Below are 27,431 nucleotides of genomic sequence, written 5' to 3'. Positions count from 1 at the left end.
CAAAGATTTGCCGTTCACATTCGTGACTTTCGTGGCAGCAACACAAAAGCTTGGTGGGTAATTAAATTGATTACGCCTCTTTGAGTGCGAGTTTAATGCACTTTGCATCCGCATTTGCTACCCATCAGTTGGTGCAACGGACAGCAGCCGGTCGACGGTAGCGTGATGGCTCCGCTGCACGACCGTTACTTACCGCCTATGGTGTTAAGTGCTTGCTGGTTAGAACGTCAATACTTTTTTGCATGCGCTCTCTTCCTTTCTGTTGAGCTTTGTGCTTTGTTTTAGCGACTCTCATCCTTTATTTCTCATACAACTCAATAGGAAATTGAATTTAATGCTCAACGGCAAACACATACAAGATGGGGGAGTATAATGGAAATGTGGTAAATATGGAGGAAATCTATTTATTATTTACAATTGCATGCGGAGAAGTGGGGTGTTTTTCACTGACTGAGAGTTGTGTGGATAATGAGTTTAAATTTCTGTGAAAGAATATATAAGGTGTTTTTCAAAGTAAATAGGACTTTTTGAATCTAGCGCCACCTGGTGGCGCCATCAATATGTCGACTGGTGCGTTACAATCTGCTATCTTTATCGTTTGTCCAGTGAGAATTTCATGACATTTAATTGATTGGATGTAAAGTCATTGCGTTTTAAGTGTCAGTAAGTTTGTGTTATTAGTGCGAAAATGAGCTTGGAACAAAGAACCAACATTAAATTTTGTTTCAAAATTGGTAAACCTTTTACCGAAACGTTTCAATTGATGAAACAAGTTTATGGCGATGATTGTCTATCCCGTAGCAAAGTGCACTAGTGGTTTCAACGTTTTCAAAGTGATCGTGAGGACATAATTGACGATCAACATTCGTGATCACCGGAAATTTCATCGAAACTGTACTTGAATTCATCAAAAATCAGACGAAATCATCATTGAAATTCATGGAAATGGAAATGAACATTTCCAAAACATCGATTTATCGCATTTTGACCGAACATTTGGGTTTACGAAAGGTGTGTGCACGGTTTGTTCCGCGCAAATTGACTGATGACCAAAAATTGCTCAGAATCCAACAGTCGAAGGACCGATTGGGACCGATTATTTGACCAAAAATCATATTTTAACCATTAACCACTCCCCGTATTCACCTGATATGGCACCGTGCGAGTTCTTCCTATTCGGAGAAACGCATTTGCCCATGCAAGGAAAGCGTTATGCAGACATTGAGGCCATTTTACTGGCGACCATACCATCCAATGAGCTAAAACACTCATTCGACATGCTTTTGGACCGAAAAAATCATTTGTTCTGTTTTTTATACCCTGAACAGGGTATATAAAGTTTGTCACGATGTTTGTAACACCCAGAAGGAAGGGTCGGAGACTCTATAAAGTAAATATATAAATGATCAGTATGTTGAGCTGAGTCGATTTAGCCATGTCCGTCTGTCTGTCCGTCCGTCTATCTGTCTGTCTGTCTGTCTGTACATATACGAATTAGTCCCTCAGTTTTTAAGATATCCTGTTGAAATTTTGCAAACGTCATTTTCAAGAAGCTGCTCATTTGTCGGAACGGCCGATATCGGACCACTATAACATTTAGCTGCCATATAAACTGAACGATCAGAATCAAGTTCTTGTATGGAAAACTTTGACATTTGACAAGATATATTCACGAAATTTGGTATAGATTATTTTTTAAAGCAACAATGTAATATCCGAAGAAATTGTTCAGATCGAATTACTATAGCATATAGCTGCCATACAAACTGAACAGATAGTTACTAACAGAAAGGCACCTGTGAAGGGTATTTAGCTTCGGTGCAAGCGAAGTTAACGTTTTTTCTTGTTTTTTTTTAAGTCCTGTTTACTTTGGAACACACCTTGTATGCTACGAAATTTTGCAAGCATTATGAAGCGCTTTAAGCTACTTTTTCGGCTTATCAACTAAGCATTCGCTGTGCACGCAAAATATCTTTTTTAAAGTTGGAGACTTAGCATAACCTATCAATGATTGCTCATACCACCAAAAATATGTTTTCATCTTTCAAAATTGAGTAGGAAATGAAATCTGGAGATGGAGACTAACAGGTCTGGTTTTTACCGTCATATCTTCTTCAGTTTCCTGTTATCTTTCAAAGTGAAGGTTACAGGCAAATAATTAGAGACAGTTTGGTACCGTTGTTAATATAAAAACAAATATATCGAGGTATGAGTAGTTACCCCTATGGGTCAAATGACTTCAAACGATTAAATTATTATACTTTGAAAATACATCACTTCCGGTTATTAGCGAGCTAGCCCCTAGATACATGCCCAAAATTCAGTGGAAATTTTCACGATTTTTTTCAACATTTTATCAAAATAACCAACAAAAAATTGTTTTGATTTTACTAGTCGTATGTTTCGAACTTCAGTACTCCTTCAGAAGTTTTCAATACCATGAAGGAACCGTCGTAAACCCTTTAACCCTGCATTACTAACCTCAAATCATGTCGCATGGTTACTAACCATGGGTCTTATCGACCCTCATTTGTATTATCTATTAAAATCGTTTAAACTTATAAATTGCTAAAACGTATACGTCTTTTAGTATATTGTAGTATTTTATTGTTAAATTTATAAAATGATGTGTTAAAAAATCAATTTATATACTTAAATTGAAATTAACTTTAAATTAGCTAAAAAAGTGAAAAAAAGTTATCCAGCCAGATTCCGCATAAAATGAAAGATATTGACTTCAAATAAAGTGCATTTGAAACCTGAAATATAAAAGTAAAATGTTAAAAAGAAAAATTGGAATGACTAATGTAAAAATTTTTCAATTATGTAATCTATTCGACACAGGCTGTTTTTTAAAACAATTTTTTGTGCATAATATTTTACATGTTTCTTATTCTTATTGTTTATAAACGTTTAAATATGTACAAATTTAGATTAAAAAAATATCTAGCGTAAAAAAATATTCTTTATTTTTTGAAAATTTAAAAAGTTTGATTGTCAGGGTCGATTAGACCATAAGGTTAGTAATGGAGGGTTAAGTAGTATATTTAAGTGATCAGTGCGACGAGCTGAATCGATTTATCTATCTTCATGCGTCTGTTTTACATATGCGAACTAGTTCCACATTTCATCATACAAGTATTTTTTCTGAAATTATTAACTTTGACGTGAAGAAAATAAGTGTTCTCGAAATAATACTACTAAAAAGTTGATTTTACAATTTTAATTAATTTCCACAATAAGCTCTCACTTCAAGACAGTTATTTCCTCAACTTTTCCAACATAAATTTTTGAGCACAAATATTGAACGCAAAAAAATGCAAAAATCTGCTATGAAACGCGCCAACAACTGAGAAGGATTCGCAATAATTCCACACAAATTAAAAGTTTTAGTCAAAAAATAGAAATTGAAAATGGAAATACATCTACTGCTATACCAATATTTACTTAAGCAGCGAAAACACCTCAGCGATTGCTCAAAACTGCAACTCACAGGAAATAAAGTGCAATCTCAAAAGTATGTGTGTTTGTGCACGTGCCGTTAAGTGCTCCCCAGTTGCTAGTTACCAGTTTACTAGTTAGACCAATAAGTATCTTTCATATGCATTTGCTATCAACAGTGTCTGCGCGAAAAAGCGCAATTCTCCTATTTTGACTTATTCCTTACCGATTGCTTGCACGCTGAAATTTCGCTGAGAGAAGGAGCGCAAGGGAGTAAACGAAAAATGGGTGGTAAGTGCTGTTTGTGACCGCTGAGGCATAGCGTTTGGGAATGTAGTGCAGTAACTTTTATAAATTTATAATACCAATGCATTTGTATGTATATATGTGTATGAGTGTGTGTGTAGTCGAATGCTTCTATTTCAGGTTTTCGCCTGATCATCAACTTCGGCTTCAAGTAATCCCCAAAATACTTGCTTATACTGTTGGTTTGCTGAAAATATTACGTGTTCAGCTGCAGCAACGCTTGTAAAACTTTTGAAATATTTACTGTTATATTGTGGACTTATGTGTATACGTATAAATGTGTATGGTTTTGTTATTTTAGTTTCTGTTTTTCGTTTTGCAAGTCAAGTGTTAGGCATTGCAGTGCCCTTACTCACTTCAACATACCACCGTTGTACACTTCCGTTTCAGTTTAAATATATTAACAAGTCTGTAGTATTGCATTTGGAATTAGAATTTCACTTTTTTACTATCCTTCAAAAAGTTGCAAGTTGTTTTTCGTGATAAAGTTGCTGACTTAATTTCTCTGAGTGATTTTCTTTCCCTGGAAATTTTCATTAAGTTGTATGTTTGTATGTATCTTGACTTTTGCTTATTTGAGTAAATCTATTTTCAAAATATTTTTAAATATGGCAATTAAAATCACACTTACACAAAAATATTTCGCTAGGTGGCGCCAACCGCTAGTTAAAACGAAAGGTTTTAGGAAAAAAAGTCATTATATTTGAGTTGAAGAATTTTGTAATCTGCATCCTCCGTTGTATAATCGGAATACGATAGGAGGTGTTCAAGGTATAACATTTCGTGCTAAAATAATTTATCAGACATTTTTGTGATTGCTTGGCTTAGTTTTGTTTGAGCAGTCGTCAAAGATGGGCCCCAGCGAAAAAAACATATGTCATATTTTGCAGTTTTTCTTCGATAAAGGCGAAAACTCAAGCCAGAAGGCTGAAAATGCAAATGGTCCTTTATGGTCCTGATATTGTAAGATCCAATCACGTGCAATTTCTAAACAATGCACATAAAGCCATTTGGAAACATTTAAATAAGACTAGATACAAGAGGAAACTCAACGTATGGATACCGCACGAGTTAACGTAAAAAAATCTGAAGGACCCTATTTCCAACTACCAATGCGGATGTTTACTGGTGATGAAAAGTGGGCCATTTACGACAATGTAAGCCTGGAAATCCAACGCAGAATAACTCTTGCCAACAGGTACTACTTCGGACTGAGTAGGAATTGAGAAGTAAAGTCCTCTCTCGTCGAACAAAAATCAAACTCTATAAGTCACTCAAAATTCTCATCCTGCTATATGGTGCAGAGGCTTAAACGATGACGTTGCGAGTTTTCGAGAGAAAAGTTCTGCGAAAGATTTATGGTTCTCTGCGCGTTGGCCACGACGAATATCGCATTCGATGGAACAATGAGCTGTATGATATATATGACGACATTAACATAGTTCAATGAATTAAAAAACAGCGGCTACGCTAGCTAGTTCAAGTCCGAATGGATGAAAACGCTCCAGCTCTAAAAGTTTTCGACGCAGTACCTGCCGGGGTGAGCAAAGGAAGAGGAAGACTTCCATTCCATTGGAAGGACCTGGCTTCACTTGGAATATCCAATTGGCACAACGTCGCGACAGGCGCGCTGTTAACTCGGCTATAATCACGTAAGCAGTATCTACGCCAGTAAAGAAGAAGAAGAAGAATCTACTTCCCTACAGTCAAACTCCTAGGTCGTACCGGTACTGACACCAATCGGACCGTCTGAAGAAAACATATCCTCACGAGTGACCAGCTGTCACCAATAGGAATATAATTGTTAGAACTACGCCAAGCCATACACAAATATAGTGATTCGCCTGAAGTTTCGGAAGGTTGATCGAGAGGACCTGAATCTCGCACAAAGTGATTTCCACATGTTCCTTAGCATGTTAGGCCATTATTAGGAGCATTGTACTCCCGACTGTTAACCAAAGTTTTATCCAGCAACTCCGTTGAAATGGTACAAGACTTTCTTTTCAACTCCAGATGCCTAATGTCGCTTCAGTTGGAATATTAGTCATAAACTGCTGGTTAGAGCGGAAGCCCATCTGGCATCTTCAGTTATGCCCACAATTTCGCCCTGAGAGACTAAATTGTAGTAATTTGGTTTGAAGCTACCTTTTGCGTAAGAGTTACTACAGAAGAAGCCCTCCTTTTACTCATTTATGTCCGTCAGAGAATTTATAAGTAGATTTCGCAGTAGGAACTGTCGACCACAGAACCATTGGTCTCTATTGGGAAACAAAAACGTTGTGCTTACTTCTTCATATGTCTCTCATACTCGGTCATATTGCCAATTTAGCCTGATTTCGTTAATAGGGTCGAGCATGATGCCATACCTTTAGTATGGGGCAGATGGCACTTGTATATAGGAGCTCCAAATTTAAAAAACTATGAAAATCCTATTTTCGAGGTGTTCTCTCCCACTTGATTTCGTGAGAGCACAGCAGTTCTACTTCTTAAAGAGGGGGATTGACCAAGTATTAATGTGAAGGAGTATAAGTATGAATGCATGTGAGAGTAAATAAGAACGAGTTGGAATGTATACGAATATAATGCAAACGAATATAAATGTCAATGAGTATGAGTATAACAAAGTATAAGTGTGAACTAGTATCAGCATGAACGAGTATGAGTGTGGACGTGAATGATTATAAAGTTGAACGAATATGATCATTAGTACATACTTCTCATAAATGAAACCGTTTTGAAATCAATCAATCATACACAACACAACACATATTTATAATAAATAAAAATACTCTTTAGCTTTCACTCACCAATATTAACGATGCCATGATTAGTTAATTCCCAACATGATTGCAGGCGTAGTATGCTCAGACTATGACTTTGTTTTGGCGAGAAATAGCCCAAAGCTGCGTCGGTGACATGATAAGCCTGTTTAATTGAAAAAGAAATATGAAGAAAGAAATTAAGAGACTTAAAATAAATAAAGCTGGAACACTAAATATACTTATTTCAATTTTTATAGGTATCTTTTACATTTCATTGATTCTTATATTCGCCAGTATTTATGAAAAATGAAACTCACCTGCAGTGAAAATTCATAGAGCGATGGTAATAGCTGTGCGACTGCACCCACCGCTTCGTCGGCGATATTAATACAATCCGCGAGTGAGAGTGAGACAATACGCGGGGTTAGACAGGCCCATAGACCAGCCTCGGTGACTTCATTGCAACCAGCGAGTTCGAGTTCGAAAAGACTCTGTAAGTATATTTATAAAGTGAATTATATAAAAATATTTTCTTTTTTACTTTGCAATATGTTTCTATATAGCATAATAATTTTGTTCACTTAACGATTGTATTATAACCTAAAACTAATCGAGATAGATATGTGATGTATATAAATCATCAGGATGACGAATTGAAATGCGGATGTCTGTCTGTTCGTCCGTCCATTGGTCTGTCTGTATAAGCTGTAACTTGTGGAAAAATTAGTGTAAAAATGAAACATGGTACCTGCGTTCCATGGCATAAAAATGGGGTACAAGTTCGTAGATGGACGTCATCAGATGACAGGCACGCCCACAAAACGCCATTAACGAAAAACCTATTAAATGCCATAATTAAGCTATATAACTGTAATTTGCTGTGAATGTAAATGTAATCGGCCGGAGCTCCGTTCATTCCCCATATAACGGTACTGTAGAAAACTACTAAAAGTGCGATATATCAATAACTAGTACGACAAAGGCTTAACATTTTACACCAGAGAAGATATAACGGGGCTTTATAGGAGCCGTGGTAAAAACTGGACGATGGGCGTGGCACCGCCCAATTTTAGGTGAAATCACATAACTCGCGTCCCGCCCGACCAATTTCAACCAAATTTGGTACGTGTCATTCCTATATTACACTACAAAAATTGGCAAAATCGGCGTACAACCACGCCTACTTCCCAAATAACACACTTTTTAATTCCATTTGAATCTTTCATTTTCCAGTATACACATCAAAAAGTTATAATAAAATAACACTTTGTGCTAATAATGCTTTTGAAGGCACCTTATGGTCAAAATTTGTCCAAATCGAACCAAAAATATGCACGCCGCCAGGGACCCCAGTATCTATAGTTGACTTTTAACAAAAAATATCGATCAGTGTATGAGATATATGATAGAAATTCAGTATGTCAACAATTGGTTGAACCCCTCAATACTTCCCGAAGCCCCCATATATCTAATATAAATATTTTACAACTTCCCGGTGACTTTATGCCGCATATATTGGCCAATATGTGAGCTATTTCAATGCAATAAGAAAGCGCGTTTTACTCATTACAGTATAGCCCCCATATCACTAACATCATGATTTTGGAACATCCAACTAACTTTACTACATACATATGTATGATTGGCGAGGGTATGTGAAATATCTTTATGAAGCCCCTGAAACATGTTATAATACATATTAGTTTTATATGTGGCAAATAAATAAACTCACGTCGTGACTACCCCCAACCCACACATACTTCATATAATGATTTTCGTTTTTCTAACAAATCTTATGAAGAATAACTCTGTGTGAATGAGTTATAAGCTATAAATATGATTTAGCACTGAATTGGAACGGAATTGGTCGGCATCTTGGTCATCTGGTTGATTATATATTAATATTAAATACTCAACTTCATACAACATTTAAGTTTCTCTGTGAAGCGATCATTCTAAAATGAATCACTAAATGCAAGAGCCTAAGTATTTATCGCAATATTGCAGTAGTTTTTTTCCATATAAAAAACCTATATTATGTAACTGTATATTTTTAAATAACGGCGAAGTAAGTATATATTATTTTATGTGTATAAAGTAGGTATAATTAATGCTAGCGAAATACATATCATAATTGCTTCGATAGTCGGCCCACGCTCAACGTAAGAACCATTGAAACTAATGGTGCACGACGGTTACTAGGACAATGGCTATACTAAAGGCAATAACAGTAGCAATCAAACAACATTTACTGAACAAATGTTAAAGTGAGGTTGGTGATTAAAACTGAATTCTTGCCATACACTTTTATGGTAAAAAAAAGCATTTTAATGGCAACTGTGGAAAAAGCTTAAAAATACAGATAAATTAAACAAGAAAAAAATCGGTTGTATCGAAGCAATAATACCTTCACTGGTATTCCTATAGGTATAAAGAGATCTTTATCTGTATTCGGTCAGTTTATATGCCAATTATATGTTATTATGGTCTGATCTGAATAATATAATATCTTCTGAGTTGGAGCATTGTCTTAAATAACAATTAAATTTTATGAAAATAATTTGGCAAGTACAAAATCTATCCGTACAAAAACTTGATTTTGTTTTGTCAGTTTGTATGCCAGTTTCGTTCTATAGTAGTAAGATATCAACAATTCCTCAAACAAGCACCTTTTTTGTAAAAAAAAAACAGTAGCCATGTAAAATTTCAGCTCAGTAACTTTAACACTGAGGGACTAATTCAAATATATGCAGAGAGAAATGATTAAATCGACTAAGCTCCCCACGCTAATAATTTATACATATATATATGTGCATGTATACTTACTGTTCAGGGTGTAAAAATTTAATGACATCATAGGTAAAAAAATCAAATAATCGTTAGCTACATATATAAAATATAAGCAAAAACTAAAATTAAACTGCACAGCTTGGAAACAGAAATTTCAAAAACAGTTAGCCTTAACCCATTTTTATTACGCAATTGCAATTTTGCAAAACTATGCCCACGTCATCAACACTTGGCGCATGGAATAGTATTCGTGGCAACAAAAAATATTGCAGATTAACATGCAGTGCGAGCAGCTGAAAATTTTCCACGCAACTCAAATGGCACGTCAACAAAGTTTTGGCGCGCTGGCGTACTGTATTTCTCACTGGTTTTCTGCATACACACCGTCTCATTGCCGCTCCATGCATATCTCTTTCAGTCGTTGTGACTGTTAGTACAACTCTCAGCTCAGTCGAATTTCAAAACAGCATGCGTAAACTTACAAATGCGTGTGTCTGCCATGGCGTATACGTGATACAAATTATTTAACAAATTATTACTTAAGCGCGTGGCAATTGAGCAACCAGGCAACCAGGCAACCGAGTGCGTCATAGCATTCATTCAACACCCTAACAACTATACAAATTACCGACTAAAGCGGCGCACAACTCTGCTGACGATCAAGCAAGTCATTTAGAGGGCGCCAGCTGAGCACAGGTGCACAAACGCACGCTGGCGGTTTAGCAGCGCTGATATGTAAACTCAGCGACCGCAATTAATAAATCCTAAGTTGCTGTGGGAGTTTTCTAATAATTAGACCTTGTGCTTACTCGAAAAATATTTACGAAAATAAATCTTGTAGTAGGAACGTGACGAAACATGGTTGGAAAGTGGGGAAAATATAACAGAAATATGAAGAAAAAATAGGCTAACAATTTTTAAGGATTTAACAAGAAATTTATGCTGTTACCGAAATATACAAAATTCTAAGCTTTTCAAAATGAATAGCTGCCAACAGTGACGTAGTTTCCAAGACACGAGGAAACTTTGTTTTTGAACGCCAGGTACTTTGTCTTGCCTTCGTTTAACATAAGATCAACCTCTTTCGGGTTTTTTCCTAAGCAGGAAAACACTGAAACGACGGATATTGAAGAAGAGTGAATCACGCTGTCAAAAACCTGCTCTATTATCGAACGGCTAGGAGAGGTTCTGTTAGATTTTTACGGAATAACCCTATAAATTTCGCGAGGATATCAAATTTAGACACGACGTCGAATGCGCGGCACCTGTCAGTGCTTTGGAAAGCGACTTTTCAATCGACAAAAATTGAGTTAGGCAAGTGAGGAAAGTTCTTTGAGCCCCATTTACTTAGAAGTGGCCAGAAACGATTCTTATGGCTCGAGTAGCCCACGACTTCCAAAAAAACATCGCAAAGAGGCGGGATGAAGTGAGAAGGCGAAACATAACTTCCCAGAGTTGTCTTTTGATGAAAACCACTGTAAACGATTTAAGGACATGCACCTGTCCCTTAATTATGAAGGTATCACTGCCTAGCTGGTTGATGTCTTTGTAGGAGTAAAGGCTGGCATAACCGCCATCCAAAAAAAATCGATGGACGGGACAAGGACTGAGAGGAGTAGGTCCTTGTGGGATTTACTACAGTGGCCATATAAAGAAGCGCAAATTCGGCCTGGGATACGTTGTGGGTGAAAAACTCCGTCACCTAGTCCTGGCATTCATTCTGGTGGATAAACGTCTAGCCGCAATCCGCATCAAAGCAAAGTTCTTCAACCCATCGCTGATTTCGTGCTTGGTGACTTTAATGCCTGGATCTAAGAAGGTATCTTTGTACAACGGTCGTTAAATTCAGCCTCCGTGACGAAACATCCCCAAATGGGTTGAAGCTGATCGACTTCGCTGGCGCCCGAAAGCCACCGACTAGATCAATCATGTTGTGATACATGGCAGAGACGTTTCCAGTGTTTTAGACGTAAGCAAACTCAGAGGTCCTAGCGTTGACTCGGACTACTATCTTGTTGCAGCAAAGATACACACCCGCCTCTGAATACCAGAAAACGTACGCCAACAAACACAGGGAAGTTTCGACGTCGACAAACTCCAATTGCAACAGACAGCCGAACGATTATTTTCAGTCAAACCAGTTCAGCCGTTCTTGAGTTATAAACATAGCAACCAACAAGTTTTTCTTTTATATATACAAATTTAACCTTTGATGGAGCACGTTTGGACAAAGTAGTTTATACAAAAACGAGGAAAAACGTTAACTTCGGTTGCACCGAAACTTTGGTTGGACAGTTTATATGGCAGTGTACCTACTCCAATTGAATTATTTCTTCAAATACTGCCCTATTCCCTTAGACAATAATCCATGGCAAATTTAGTGAAGATATCTTCTCAAATGAAGATTTTTTCCGAATTTTCAATTTATATGGCTGCTGCATGCTATAGTGATTGAATATCGGCCATTCCAAGCAGCTTCCAAGCAGCTTCTTGTTAATAAAAAAAAAACAGGGTCAAAATTTCAGATCGATATCTCAAAAACTGAGGGACAAGTTTGCACATATACAGACAGACGGACTAAACGCTGATCATTTATATATATACTCTATAGGGTCTCCGACGTTGTTTTTTAGAGTGTTACAGACATTGTGGCAAACTTGATATACCCTGTTCAGGGTATACTATAAATATTGCAAAATATAATACAATGAACAATATAAATGTAATACAATAAGCACTCCTCCAACAGCTCATCACACTTAACAAGAAGTAGAATTTTTGCAAAATCAAAAATAATATATATTTATATATACATACTATACATACTGCTAAGCTAAATTGAAGGACCAACAAATTTACAGCATTAAATGTAAATATTTTATTTCGAGTAAAACTTTTCAACTGCCCATTGGTGCATTATCAGCTGCTGTTGTTGCTTTCAACAAAAGTTTTCTCAGCTGTCATTTAAGCGGATTACCTGTGGTGTTTTCCCATTAATTCATCTGTCACACACATACGCACACATATACACGTATATAGTATATGTATATATATAACAACTACACGAAAGGTGCTTAATGCATTTATGGTTGTATGTAGGTAAAATATACATACACAATGAGTATGAGTATTACTCATGTAGTTGAATTTCAGCATCAAGGCCAGAATTAAATAAGTTTTTGAATACACGCCTCAACTGCTTGCCACTGCTGTGTTTCTACGAGGGTAGTTGGATAGAATGTAAAAATATTGCTGAAACCAATGATAGATTAGGAAAAAGAATTTTCCGGTTTTCGATCGCATTCTGAAAACGTCAAGTCAGAGGCTAAAAAGCAACGGTGGGTTTCATATACAAGCTACAGATAATTACTTCTTCTCACATATATTTTTTCCTATATTTAAATATATATGGATATGTATGCAACTCTTAGTACAATGTTGTTAGCTTTCGTTAAATTAATCACTGTTTACTGACTGAAAAACATATTTCCGCATGAAAATTCTTAGTCTCACGTATTCTCTATGCTTCTTATGAAAGCATCCTTTTTCGAAAGTTCCTTAGGGGGAATGTTGAAAATAGCTTTGTTTCAAAAAATGTTCACTATTAACAAAAAAGGCTGTGTTTGTGGTTTAAGCCAATCTTGCTGAAAGTATTTCGTATCAAAAATTTAATTAAATACTAAAGATCACTTCTCAACCTACCCCCGTATTGCCCTATTAAACTTTGTTATTAGTCAACCTGACCTTTCCTTTATTTTCCTTATTTTTTTCCAACAGACCTTAAGCTCATACTGTGACAACGTCAACCGGAATTAAGACGTACTTACCTACATACGTATATATTGCTAATCTCTTGTCAGTTTCGGTTTAGGTTTGAAATAAATGCAAATGTGCAATTTATGACTTTGACGATAAGCCCTAAATTTTATTCTCAAAAATTATAAAAAAAATAAAGTATTTAATAACTTTCGTGTAAACAATGTATTAAGTGTTGAGTTCAGAATACGGAAAAGAGGTATCGTTATAAATGGATTTCGCCCATTACTAACAACAGAGAAACAGCGCAATAAATTACGCATTTTCAAATGGTGCTAAGGGAGAGATTGGAAACAATAAATTACGCTTTCATAAATGGTGTTGAGAGAGAAGAGGCGAAAGAGAGAACGAGCCATCAGGTCGGTCAAATGAATTTGTATGATATAAAATCTCATATTATCAATATCTCAAGATATTAATCTGATTAAAAATACACATTATGTTCTATTATTGCTTAAATTTCAATAATCATGTAGAAAAACAGAAATTGAAACTGAGATCCAATATTTACAAGACTCAGACTGACCCCACAATCATTCCCTTACAATAGATTAGTTTAAAATCGGCTGTACTCGAAGACAGCACAATGCAGATTTGCTTGCAGATTCCACCGATAAATTAGATAGATTAACTACATATAACTCGAATGAAAGTCTTTTATTCAAGGTTCTACCAACATATAAAATAAAATAAAAGAAGTAATATTCCATCAACTAAAGTTGAAATCCTCATATTCTTATTTATATCTATCCACATTCTCTAAGTAACACATATACATATATACATTATTTCAAGAGCTCTCTAATTCTCTCAATTCATGTTGCAAAGATTCAATCAGTTATCTTCAATCAGCATTGCTTGTATGCGGTCTGTGGTCATCGTGCAGTCCAATCTATAGTATGTATAATAATTTAATGGGATTATTAGCTGTATTTACTGTTGTTGTTATTGATAATAACCGCATGTGGATGGTTTCTAAATTGCAGCACCCTGTGACTTTAATTTAAGCGTAAGAAGAGCGATATGTGTTAAGCACACTGCTGCGTAATTGTGAAATAAGCTTTTGGTGTTTGGTAACTAACTGTGGTTACTTTAGACAATATTATTGAACAAGATGTTTTAAGTTTAAATAGGTATTTTGAAAAGAAATTGAAGACGTCAGCACCTTATTCATAATATATGAATATGTAACATTGAAAACCTTGAGGAAAGCAAGTTAACCATCTGTTCTTTTTTTTATAATATCATCTCTTAAACTACAAGTATTGCAAAGATCTAGAAGAAGTAAAGATACCAAAGAAATTACCAAATGTCAAGCTACACTATATTTACATTTTTAGTAAACTTAATATGACTTACTTTTAAGTGACTTTTAAATTATTCTTGAAAGCATTTCTTTTCATTACTTTCCTCTTTTTTGTAGATACGACCTTGCGCTTCGAGAATACCGGCAGCATATAGAAAAGTAAAAATAAATGGTCTTCTAATTACACAATTCTATGAGTAAATATAATCGATACACACATGTACCGCTTCTATAATGCTATTTGTTTAATTACGTTGTGAGATGTGTATTTTTGGCACACTTTTGACTTTTTAAAGATCATTAACATTTAATTTTACCACAATTCTAAACTAATCGGCAGTGAAGTACACAAACACCCGCCGGCTGGCCGCTTTGCACGTCGTCAGCGTCATTTGGCATTTCATCTGTGCGTTTGCCCATAGAATCTATATAGAGTGTGTCTATGTCATAGACGCACGCCACATTAACGGAATAAAACGGATGGCACACAAAGGCACATGAACACACTTTGCGGAATTCTAATGTAAATAAACACGAAAATTTCGTGGTTGGTAATGTGTTTTAAAATGCTTTCTAATTATATTGATTCGTATTATTTTTATTTTGGGTTTTTGTTTGTAATTTTTACGAAATTTTGTAGGATTTTGGTAATATTGTATACAACTTTTATTTGAATAAAAGTGAATTTATTCTTTGGTTAATAAGCACAAAAAATATAGACATCATTATAATGGATGTTCCGTAAGCACGTTTATTTGAGTTACAAAGGAATTAAGAAATTTCTTAAAATATTTGGCTTAGTAAATACGCGCTTATGTGTGTTTATTCAATTATTTAATATTTCCTATACATTGCGAAAAGTACCAAGAAATTGTAAATAAAAAGCAAGATGTTTAATTATTCATCAATATTTACTTTATGGCCTTAAGGGCAATCTTCACATGGCATTTTTTGAAATGGTCTTCAGCTCCTTCAGCAAATTTTGTTTTATCTCTTCGATGGCTTGAAAACGGGTTCCACGGAAGTCCAATTTCAGTTTGGTGAGAAAGAAAAAACCCAAGGTGCCATATCTGGTGAATATGAAAAAAACAATGAACATCAGCTTAAATTTTTCGCGACTTTGGCATGGTTTTGCTGGTTTCGCCTCCATTTCGATGATAGTTGACTTGTTTTCCTGTCAAACTCGTAAACTCATGTCTCATTAGCAATTGTAATACTCTCCATGAATGTGGAATCGGGATTCGCACGACAAGCATGTCCAAAGAGGCTTGTTTACCATACTCTTTAAAAAAAAAAATCGGCTTTATCGGGACGAGTCGAGCAAGAAAGCATTTTTTACCCAAAATATTTACTAATTTATTTCAACGGACTCGCGAGAGCTGTCGACCACTGTTTCCATCTCTTTACCACTTGCCTGACAATTATCAAGCTCCTCAACCATTACTTGTTTAATATTTTCCTCAGTTGAAGAGGTCGAAGGTCCAGAACGAGGCATGTTTTCAACAATCCCTCGACTTGGCTAGCTTGTAGCCTTGTGTTTTTATAAAATTGAATCACCGTAAGGTGACGATTCAACGATTCGGCGCACGAAATTTGGTTAGAAATTCAAAATTTGAGAATAATTCTTAGTACAATAATTCTTCGTAGAACGGTGTAATCGGATTATTTTATCACTTTTTTTGACAGTTTTTAGAAAAAAAATTTAAAACTAATGTATGACGACGACTGTTTTGAAAATTACTAATGCTTATTACCAACACGCTTATTTTTCGCAATGAGTATGGCTTTTTAGAATTTTTTTTTTAATTTTCATTTGAGTTTGAGTATTTCAAAATTTTCAAAATTTAGACTTTCAAAACTTTTGACGAAAAATGTAATAGCAGGAACTCTTTTCTGACAAATATTGTAAAAAAATATTTACTGTCAATTTTATGTAAACTTCAAAATTTTGAAAATAATACAATACTAAAAGTTAATTATTTTCTGCGCAGAAATTTATATTTTTGAAAAGACTATCAGTTTTTCTACCAAAAAATATTTAAAAATAATTTTATATAAAGATAAAAGTTTCGGATTATTCTTCTATGACTATTAATTTTTTTGATTTAGCGAATATTAAATCACAATTTTGAAATATTTTTAACAATAAAAGTTAAGTAAATAATTTCCTTAAAAATATTTGCTTGCTTCTCATTGGTGTTTTGCTATTATTTTAAACGAGAATTTTCTCTCGATTTCTTCCACTGTGCCAATTTGCATCTTTCATATTAACCGCAATTCATTTTGGTAGAACAAATTTGCCAAATTATGCGTTAAGCAGGGCAACGCGCTCCACTTTACTTGGCGAGAAAGTGACACGAAAAAATTTTCGTAGATACTTACACACACACTTCTTATTTAGATAGCTATTTGGTGCAAAACGAATTGTTCCAAAAGCAGTGACCTTCTTGGCACATAGTTACACATTGGCCAAGCTTGTATGATTTTTAAAGAGGCGCCCACAAAACGCAATTCTGATTTACGATTGTGGTAGCCTTTGACCAACAAATCGGTTAAATGGGCACATAATTTTATATGGTAAAAAGTGCGTTCAATAAAAAATTCGTCTGATCAAAACAATTTTATGGCTATTAACTTTCCAGAATTTCATTGACAAGTATAGTTTAGTATGAATACGTATGAAAATAGTTATATGTATAATATATGTAGTATTGCTACTTTCGTTATTATTTTATGTTTCGAAAGGAGTATAAAGTAGCTAAACTAAAATATTGAAAAAAGTTACGAACAAATGTTAGCATGATTTCTTAATATGAACGTTGTAAAGGCCATTGGCACATCTACTTAATTTAGTGATAGTGGATGCCTACTAAAAATGTTTATATCTAAATTTAGCTCTATAATAAAATTTCCATAAATTTTATTACTTTTACTACTACCTCAGTGGTTTCACTCATCTACATAAACCCATGCTACTCAATAAAATAAATGCCCAAACCCAATAAAAGCTCACTCACCCACTTGTATAGATTATCTTAATATTCAGCAAATTGCTCTTGATTTCTCAGTGGTATAGAAAATTTTTGAGGCAATCAATCAAGATAATAAATGAGCTTATACATGCATATATATAAATATTTACACCACTAAAGCGTGGTTAATTTGTACCAGCCTGTGTGGTGCACGTGGCGTATACGTAACTTTTAGTGTGCTCACACACTTTTCGTTGTTAAAGAGATTTCTGCCAAGATTACAAGTGTTCACGAAAAATGAAGTCAGTTGCCGTTTAATTTCGGTAATTTAATTAGAAAGCCAATATGATTAGCTAATTATTATGCTTATCGAGATTTATAAGTGAATTCATTATTAACTTGAGACTGCCAAAGTGGGAGAAAATAAATTTTGTAACATTAAATTTTAGGAATTATTTTTTATGCATTTATTTATATTTTTAAATTTAATGGAAAAATAATGGTTTTTTCATATTTTTAGTTACTATTTTTGCTATAAAAATAAATTTATATAACACAAATTATTGAGCTTTTGGCGTTAACTTTAACGTTAACGTTAACTGTTAACCGATATCAAATATTAATTTATTTATAACAAATAACAATAAAAGCGAGCAAATAGAAAGTGAGAAAGTTATATTTGCCTTGATCCCCAAACAATTTAGCTGGTAAATGGTTTTGTTCTACTGGAAAAAGATTATCGCCTGAAAAATCTGAACACAATCCAAAAGCTATCCAGACGAGTGTGAGAATGAAATTGAGGGAAAAAAAGTTTGTGGCAAATGAAAACAAAAAACAATACGTAATTGTAGCAAAGAAGCAATGAAACACGAAAATGAGTAATTTTTATACTCTCGCAACAAAGTTGCTAAGGAGAGTATTATAGTTTTGTTCACATAACGGTTGTTTGTAAGTCCTAAAACTAAAAGAGTCAGATATAGGGTTATATACACCAAAGTGATCAGGGTGACGAGTAGAGTTGAAATCCGGATGTCTGTCTGTCCGTCCGTCCGTGCAAGCTGTAACTTGAGTAAAAATTGAGATATCATGATGAAACTTGGTACACGTATTTCTTGGCTCCATAAGAAGGTTAAGTTCGAAGATGGGCAAAATCGGCCCACTGCCACGCCCACAAAATGGCGGAAACCGAAAACCTATAAAGTGTCATAATTAAGCCATAAATAAAGATCTAAAAGTGAAATTTGGCACAAAGGATCGCATTAGGAAGAGGCATATTTGGACGTAATTTTTTTGGAAAATTGGGCGTGCCCCGCCCCCTACTAAGTTTTTTGTACATATCTCGGAAACTACTTTAGATATGTCAACCAAACTTTACAGAGTCTTTTCCTTTAGGCATTTACATATACAGTTCAAAAATCGGATAATAACCACGCCCACCTCCCATACAAAGGTTATGTTGAAAATCACTAAAAGTGCGTTAACCGACTAACAATAAACGTCAGAAACACTAAATTTTACGGAAGAAATGACAGGAGGAAGCTGTACCCAGGATTTTTTTAAAAATTGAAAATGGACGTGGCATCGCCCACTTATGGACCAAAAACCATATCTTAGGAACTTTTCGACCGATTTCAATGAAATTCGGTATATAATATTTTCTTAACACATTGATGACATGTACGGGGTGAAATCGGTTCACAACCAAGCCTTCTTCCAATATAACGCTATTTTGTATTCCATCTGATGTCTTCTCTGTATAATATATACATTAGGAACCAATGATGATAGCGGAATAAAACTTTAGACAAATACGGTATTTGAGCTGAGGTATCCCTTGTGGAAAAATTGTCGTGATCGGACTATAACTTTTCAAGGTCCCTGATATCGAACACGAAGAAATCAGTGCCTAACCTAACCTAATTTTTCACCGAAAATATCGGTAAATCTCTCAGAATTTAATTCTAATTAATTTTACAGCAAAATAAAAAAATATGTAAATGACGGATAATGAAATCTCGATTATCACTTTATTATGCGAGAGTATAAAATGTTCGGTGACACCCGAACTTATCCTTTCCTTACTTGTATTGGATATTTCAGTCCAGTTGAGAAAAAGGCCTCTAGGTTAATGGATATTGAACTAGAAAGCTTTAAAAAAGCTTTATTACGAGTACCACAAAATAGTTTATAATATTGTTATGTACTGCTTTGTAGTGAAAATGTCATTATTCTTGAGTAGGATTTTGTATTGGCATATTATGTTTCGTTTTGACATACATAAATGTTATAAATAATTCTTATAGCATATTGCTTTTAAAAAATGAATTATTTGAGTGAACAATTATGTTAACCGACAAGTAAAGTATGAAAAAATGTGTCTTTAAATATGTGAGTTTTGCCATTTTTTGCGAGGGATAAACTATTTAAACAAGAAAACTGTTTTTATGATAACTAGCATCTGCAATGGAACACAGCCAAAACCAGCAGTGTGAAAGTTCACGTCTCTAACCATCAGCCATTATATTTAAGAATTTTAGTTATACGTATTGTCTTACTTGACACCAATTATTTTTTATTCAAAACTCTTATTTTAGCATTATCATCCACACACATCGTTTTACATTACCAAATAGAAATCCGAATTTGAACATTGCCATTGTTTCTATTTAATATGGCACCATTTGCATTCGAAACTTTTTATTCAGTGCCCTCCTTCCCAATCTTCTGAATCGATTTTACCACTGTTATTTTTGCTTATTTGCATACAATTTTTAGCGCATATTTTTCCAAAAAGTTGCCAACGGTTTCTGTGCTCACTCGCGCTGACTGCATTCACCCGTTTCATTGTCTTTCTGCGCCGGCAAATCAGCTGATTATGCATTCATAGCAATATGTGCTTGTTTCCATGTTTTCTATTGTTATTCTTTATTATGCGAAATTTCGGAATTTCCGTTTTAATTTTCAGTTTTCGTTCGGCTTTTATTCCGCTTCGTTTGCGCAACTCCTAATTGTAGGCTATAATATTTTGTTTACGTTTTATATGATGGGATATATACATAAATATATCTGTTTGTATGTTTGTTATAATGTGTATACATGTATGTTCATATGTGTATGTTTTAAATGGCATTACTTTGCCAGGTTTATTGTTATGGAATTCCCATTAAACAAGCAGTTTGACCTAAACAACTTAAATGGTGAATTTAACAATGTGGTGGTAACAAGAAGCCTAGGTCCTTGGATTTTCAGAACAATATGAAATAAATATTTGCTACATAATGACGTTGGGTACCATATATAAATCGAAAACAAGTAAGGAAGGGCTAAGTTCGGGTGTCACCGAACATTTTATACTCTCGCATGATAAAGTGATAATCGAGACTTCATTATCCGTCATTTACATATTTGTTTATTTTGGTTCCTAATGTATATATTGCATTATACAGAGAATCAGAGGGAATTCAAAATAGCGTTATATCGGAAGAAGGCGTGGTTGTTAACCGATTTCGCCCATATTTCGTACATATCATCAAGGTGTTAAGAAAATATTATATACCAAATTTCATTGAGATCGGTCGAGTACTTCCTGAGATATGGTTTTTGGTCCATAAGTGGGCGACGCCACGCCCATTTTCAATTTTTAAAAAAAGCCTGGGTGCAGCTTCCTTCTGCCATTTTTTCCGTAAAATTTAGTGTTTCTGACGTTTTTTGTTAGTCGGTTAACGCACTTTTAGTGATTTTCAACATAACCTTTGTATGGGAGGTGGGCGTGGATTTTATCCGATTTCTTCCATTTTTGAACTGTATATGGAAATACCTGATGGAAACGACTATATAGAGTTTGGTTGACATAGCTATAGTAGTTTCCGAGATATGTACAAAAAACTTAGTAGGGGGCGGGGCCACGCCCACTTTTCCAAAAAAATTAGATTAAAATATGCCCCTCTCTAATGCGATGGTTTGTGCCAAATTTCACTTTAATATCTTCATTTATGGCTTAGTTATGACACTTTATAGGTTTTCGGTTTCCGCCATTTTGTGGGCGTGGCAGTGGGCCGATTTTGCCCATCTTCGAACTTAACCTTCCTATGGAGCCAAGAAATACGTGTACCAAGTTTCATCATGATATCTCAATTTTTACTCAAGTTACAGCTTGCACGGACAGACGGACGGACGGACAGACGGACGGACAGACGGACGGACGGACGGACAGACAGACATCCGGATTTCAACTCTATTCGTCACCCTGATCACTTTGGTATATATAACCCTATATCTGACTCTTTTAGTTTTAGGACTTACAAACAACCGTTATGTGAACAAAACTATAATACTCTCTTTAGCAACTTTGTTGCGAGAGTATAATTAGTCAACACTTATACAATTGATTTTAAAAAGAGTCCCAGACCTCACCAACTACTGGACCAATTTGAGTCAAATTTAGTGCATAACATTTCCTCGATAGCTTTCTGTTTTACCTTTAAAATAGGTTGAACCGAACTACAACCACGCCTATTTCCTTTGCAGCATAATAATATCCTTTCAAATTGTAAAAGTTAAATCAAACACGATGTATTCAGCATAAAACTTAAGGCATATAGTGCCTCTCTCATCTTAAAATTATTAAAAGCGGACTATAAATTTTCTAGACCCCGGGGACCAAATAAAAGTGTGCGGTTTCGAAGAATGAATTTATACAGAAAAAAACTATAATACTCTCCTTAGCAACTTTGTTGCGAGAGTATAACAAGTAAGGGAGGGTTAAGTTTCCGAACATTTTATACTCTTGCAACTTGCAAAAATCAAAGCCAGGGAAATACTTTCAGGTGTGAAGGCAATAATATAAAATAGAGGCAGCCGGATGTGCAAAAATCCTGATATTAGATTACATAAGGGCTAGGCAAAATTTATCTATTTTAGGCACAAGGATACTCTGCTATAAATAATACACGCTGTTTTGTTTTCATTGCGATAACTCACATATTAATCGATATATGGGGTACAAAGTCACCCGGAAGTTGCAATATCTTTGTATTAAGTATATGGGGGCTAAGGGAAGTATTGGTCCGATTCAATCCATTTTTGACATACTGACATAAGAGAAGGGTTATCCTTTTGCCTCAATCATATATATCACACATTGAATTGAATTCGAAATATTTTCGAAGCTAGAAGGGAAATAGTGACCGAGCATCTAGCAGATATATGAGCGATTGGGCAGAAAGCGAAAACTTTGACGCGCAATTTCTCGGTTTTTCATTTTTACGATTTTTCTTAATTGGCGGGCAGGAAAGAGAAAAAGTAAACACCGCATGGAATTGGGGCAAAATTTATTATCTTTGGTATTAAATTATCTTCTATTTAAACTAAACAACAACTAAGAAAATTCGAGTTTTAACATATTTTTAAACATAAAGTAAAATTTTTTTGGTCAAAAACCACTTTTCTCAATTTAAAAAAATTTCTAAACTTTTACACTTTTTTTGGAATTTTTTTAGTTCAAATGGAAGATAAGTTATTAATAAATATGAATCTCTTTGAATTTTTTGTTTCCGATAGAAATTGCGACCTGCATCCTGCCCGCCGTCCGACAAATGAACATGCGAAAAGCATCGGGCAATTGCTTCCCAAAGACGGAATATCAAAGATTTCGTATCCAAAAAAATTTGTGAATGATGTTTAAATATATAACTATAAACCCTAGAAGTTTTGCTTTAATCACTTATTTCTTTCCTTCCCAAAAAAATCCTCAAAAAAATCGATTTTTTGAAGTCTTTAAACCAGGCTCTCTCCTTAACGAATTAAAATTCCTCAAGGTGTTAATTTTTATTAGTGATTTCTGGTAAGAGTGTGTTTCAAAGTTGTGGTTCAAAATATATTAAAATGTATTTTTCAAGTTTTTTTATTACGAAAAGCTGCAGCTGTACACCTACCTTCGCAGCTACATTTTTCACCTTTGTCGGTCTGGAAAGATGTGCAAAAAATTTCGAATAAGGTCAAATGCTCAAAAAAAATTATTTGAATGTCCTTGAATATATACATACATATTTTGAAACTATATTTATTGTTGCACGCAAAAAAAAGAAACCGAAAAACTGTAACAGAAATAGACCGCAGATTTAATAATATCTCGTGAAGAGACCCACAAAAGAGTCACACTGACATTCTATATGAAATTCAAGGTGAATACGATGTCCACATATCCAAGAGAACAATTTCCCGACGTTTGGTCAAATTTGGACTTCACGGCAGGGAAGCACGCAGAAACCCACTTCTGAACAAAATTCGTAGACACTAAGGCAACAAATCAACGGAGGTATGTCGTTTGGAACGTTGTAACAAAAATTAATTGCTTAGGTCCGGATGGTCGAAGGTATGTTCGATTTCCGATAATTCAAGAATTTTATCCTCGCTATGTTCCACCCGTAGCTGACTATGGTGGAAGAGCAATCATGGTGTTAGGATTTTTTATCTGGAATGGTGTGGGTCCACTTTTTGGTGTTGTTTTGGAGTGGGAATCGCCCAGTCCAGACTTAAACCCTATAGAACACCTCTGGGTGATGTTAAAACAGCTGTATACACCAAATATATCCCAAATATGGATTTTCTTTTTGATGAAATTAGAACGGCATCGCAAGCTCCACCGTTGGTGCGCTGTCAGAGTCTTATAACGAAAATTCGGAATCGATGTGAAGCAATATTAAAGTAGAAGAGTTAAGCAACAAAATACTAACTGAAAGTAACCAAGTTTTTGAAATATCATTATTTTTGTTGACAGAATATTTTCGTTTCTAATTAGTTCTCGCACTCAAATCGTTGATTCCACATGTTTTTGTTAAATCTTCCAAACAAAAACGAATTTTAAACAAAATTTTTACTATTAGAGTTTTAGTTTAAAATAGGTTTCAATAAAATAAGTGAAAATACAATAAACATACGTGATTTATTGGAAAATAACATCATTTAATTCAAAATAGGTGTCGTTTCTAATTCGCTGTCAACAGCTGTATGAACATTAAACATATTAGAAGTCGTAGCCACGCCCACTTTTTCAAAAAATTTTGCCCGCAGGTACCCCTTGCTACGTCTACGATTTATAATGTGTTTTTCAATTTAGTAGGATTTGGTATTAGAAGGACGATTTGAAAATGTTCCATCATGATATTAAACTGTATAAATAATCTTCGTGTTTCAAGTAACTGTTTATTTATACCGCCCGAAAAACTATTTCTAGATCCCCCCTAGTAACTAAAATGTTTAGAGCACCACAGTAATGTTGTAGTCAAAACTATAAAAATATTTACAATCACAATCGATAATATTGGTGACATAACTTCAATTACGATCATCAATGGCTAAAAATACGTTTCGAAATAAATAAAAATCACACAAATTTAATAGCTCAAACGATAACTACGCATTAAGCCACAATAGAAGAGGAAGCAAGAAATATATGAAAATAAAAATCATAAATTCTACCAGTAATTTTTTATGGTTATGGCGCAATTTGATTTGATGGCAGAGGTTATAGTTATGACAATACTGTTACAGTATGGTAATATCAATCAAAAACATTGTTGCGCATGAGATGGAATAAAAATTGTTCGAAAATAATATTGTTTTCAGAGTTGCAGGTTTTGGCAAACTAGACAAAAAAATTCGTGTATAATGAATATGCTGAAAAAGAATGCTCATGACACCTTAAATTATTGTACATTTTTTTACAGTTTATATGTCTTCCGAAGAAAAATAACCTAAATTACGCACAAAGGAGGTGAAAAAGGATCAAGCAAATCGAAAAAACTATTTTTTAAGGAATATTAAAGAATGAGTTCATAAACATTTGCGTAGGAGAAACCTCTAAGTAAAGTGAATCCGACGTAATTACACTGAATCGTGTCACAAATCCATGAAAATAATATCTAAATTCCATGAATTTGTTAACAATTTTGCATGCACCGTATTCTCTGAAACGTTTCTGCTCTCTGACTGCAAAAACTGTATCACAAGTTTTCTTTTATTGAACGATACAAACTTAAGCATATTGCATATGATGTTTAGATATTTGAAAATATTCTCCGAAATTTTAAAGTTGAGTCGGAAAATAGTTTGAAAATATGATTGTTTGTTAGAATTTTTATACTCTCGCAACAAAGTTGCTAAAGAGAGTATTATAGTTTTGTTCACATAACGGTTGTTTGTAAGTCCTAAAACTAAAAGAGTCAGATATAGGGTTATATATACCAAAGTGATCAGGGTGACGAGTAGAGTTGAAATCCGGATGTCTGTCTGTCCGTCCGTCCGTCTGTCCGTCCGTCCGTGCAAGCTGTAACTTGAGTAAAAATTGAGATATCATGATGAAACTTGGTACACGTATTTCTTGGCTCCATAAGAAGGTTAAGTTCGAAGATGGGCAAAATCGGCCCACTGCCACGCCCACAAAATGGCGGAAACCAAAAACCTATAAAGTGTCATAACTAAGCCAAAAATAAAGATATTAAAATGAAATTTGGCACAAAGGATCACATTAGGGAGGAGCATATTTCTATCTAATTTTTTTGGAAAAGTGGGCGTGGCCCCGCCCCCTACTAAGTTTTTTGTACATATCTCGGAAACTACTATAGCTATGTCAACCAAACTCTATAGAGTCGTTTCCTTCAGGCATTTCCATATACAGTTCAAAAATGGAAGAAATCGGATAATAACCATGCCCACCTCCCATACAAAAGGAAGCTGCACCCAGGCTTTTTTTAAAAATTGAAAATGGGCGTGGCGTCGCCCACTTATGGACCAAAAACCATATCTCAGGAACTAATCGACCGATTTCAATGAATTTCGGTATATAATATTTTCTTAACATCCTGATGACATGTACGAAATATGGGTGAAATCGGTTCACAACCACGCCTTCTTCCAATATAACACTATTTGAATTCCATCTGATGCCTTCTCTGTATAATATATACATTAGGAACCAATGATGATAGCGAAATAAAACCTTACACAAATACGGTATTTGAGCTGAGGTATCCCTTGTGGAAAAATTGTCGTGATCGGACTATAACTTTTCAAGGTCCCTGATATCGAACACGAAGAACTCAGTGCCTAATCTAACCTAACCTAATTTTTCACCGAAAATATCGGTAAATCTCTTAGAATTTAATTCTAATTAATTTTACAGCAAAATAAAAAAATATGTAAATGACGGATAATGAAATCTCGATTATCACTTTGTCATGCGAGAGTATAAAATGTTCGGTGACACCCGAACTTAGCCCTTCCTTACTTGTTTAACTTAGTGTTATCGGCTCTTGAAACTTTAATGTAATCATCGTTTTCTCGAAGCGCTGTTTTAATAGGCGTGAGGAAATTCCTTCGAAACGATTGGTCTGATTGGCTGACTTGTAATTTTAACACTGCTTTCTTAGATATATTTGCCAGGTAATGATTGACTGCTACATATTAATGCCGACTTTCAAACCTTTTTGAAATGTGAATATTCAGACAAAAAACTACTATTTTTTAAGAATCCGCTAGTTTAAAAAAATTATGCTATTTCTTCAACCGCTATTATTTATTCCTTGCAATGTTCCTTTTTGTGTGTTTTTAGATGTGAGATAATTTAAAACAGAAAAATCTTCTTCTTCGCCAGACAACGTTTTTCTACTTATCGGCTATGGGATCAGGAGAATCCAAAAATTATCATAATATTTACAGTTACTTATGGATCATATAATTTCTGCTGTAAACTGGCAAATGTACGTTACTTTATATCAGATTGTTCTTCATTATACTTAATTGACTCTGAAAAGGTTGTAAGAAGTAGTTTGATTAATCCAATCAAGCACTCTCAAATCGCGAGTCAAAATAAAAAGAAAAACTCGCCAATAATAGAATATCAAGAAATAAGCGCCAAAAACAACATTTTAACGGGCAGCGGCTAAGCATGAAGAAGCTGTTGACAGCACATAGCGTGTTCGTGTGACTCGCTAATTTATACATGATTTCTTCATTTATTATTTTGTGCCACTGTGTGGA

General features: G+C 34.7%; 1 protein-coding gene and 1 long non-coding RNA gene across 3 annotated transcripts in view; one reads left to right on the top strand and one right to left on the bottom strand.

Annotated features, from left to right (window-relative positions):
• Positions 1–27,431, bottom strand: part of LOC105224744 (F-box/LRR-repeat protein 16) — a 162,236-nt gene that overhangs the window by 94,505 nt on the left and 40,300 nt on the right. For both annotated transcript variants that reach the window (XM_049458820.1, XM_049458821.1), the window contains exons 3-4: positions 6,827–7,000; positions 6,555–6,672 (exon numbers count right to left, since the gene is read on the bottom strand). In XM_049458820.1, the coding sequence (XP_049314777.1) occupies positions 6,555–6,672; positions 6,827–7,000 (292 nt within the window). The remainder of the gene's footprint in view (positions 1–6,554; positions 6,673–6,826; positions 7,001–27,431) is intronic.
• The window catches only part of LOC125778961 (uncharacterized), a 104,823-nt gene that overhangs the window by 65,404 nt on the left and 11,988 nt on the right, over positions 1–27,431 (top strand). The gene's annotated exons all lie outside the window — the stretch shown is intronic.

The sequence above is a fragment of the Bactrocera dorsalis genome, chromosome 5 (genome assembly GCF_023373825.1).
Source record: "Bactrocera dorsalis isolate Fly_Bdor chromosome 5, ASM2337382v1, whole genome shotgun sequence".
NCBI classification, from domain to species: domain Eukaryota; kingdom Metazoa; phylum Arthropoda; class Insecta; order Diptera; family Tephritidae; genus Bactrocera; species Bactrocera dorsalis.
This window is presented reverse-complemented; position numbering and strand designations above follow the sequence as displayed.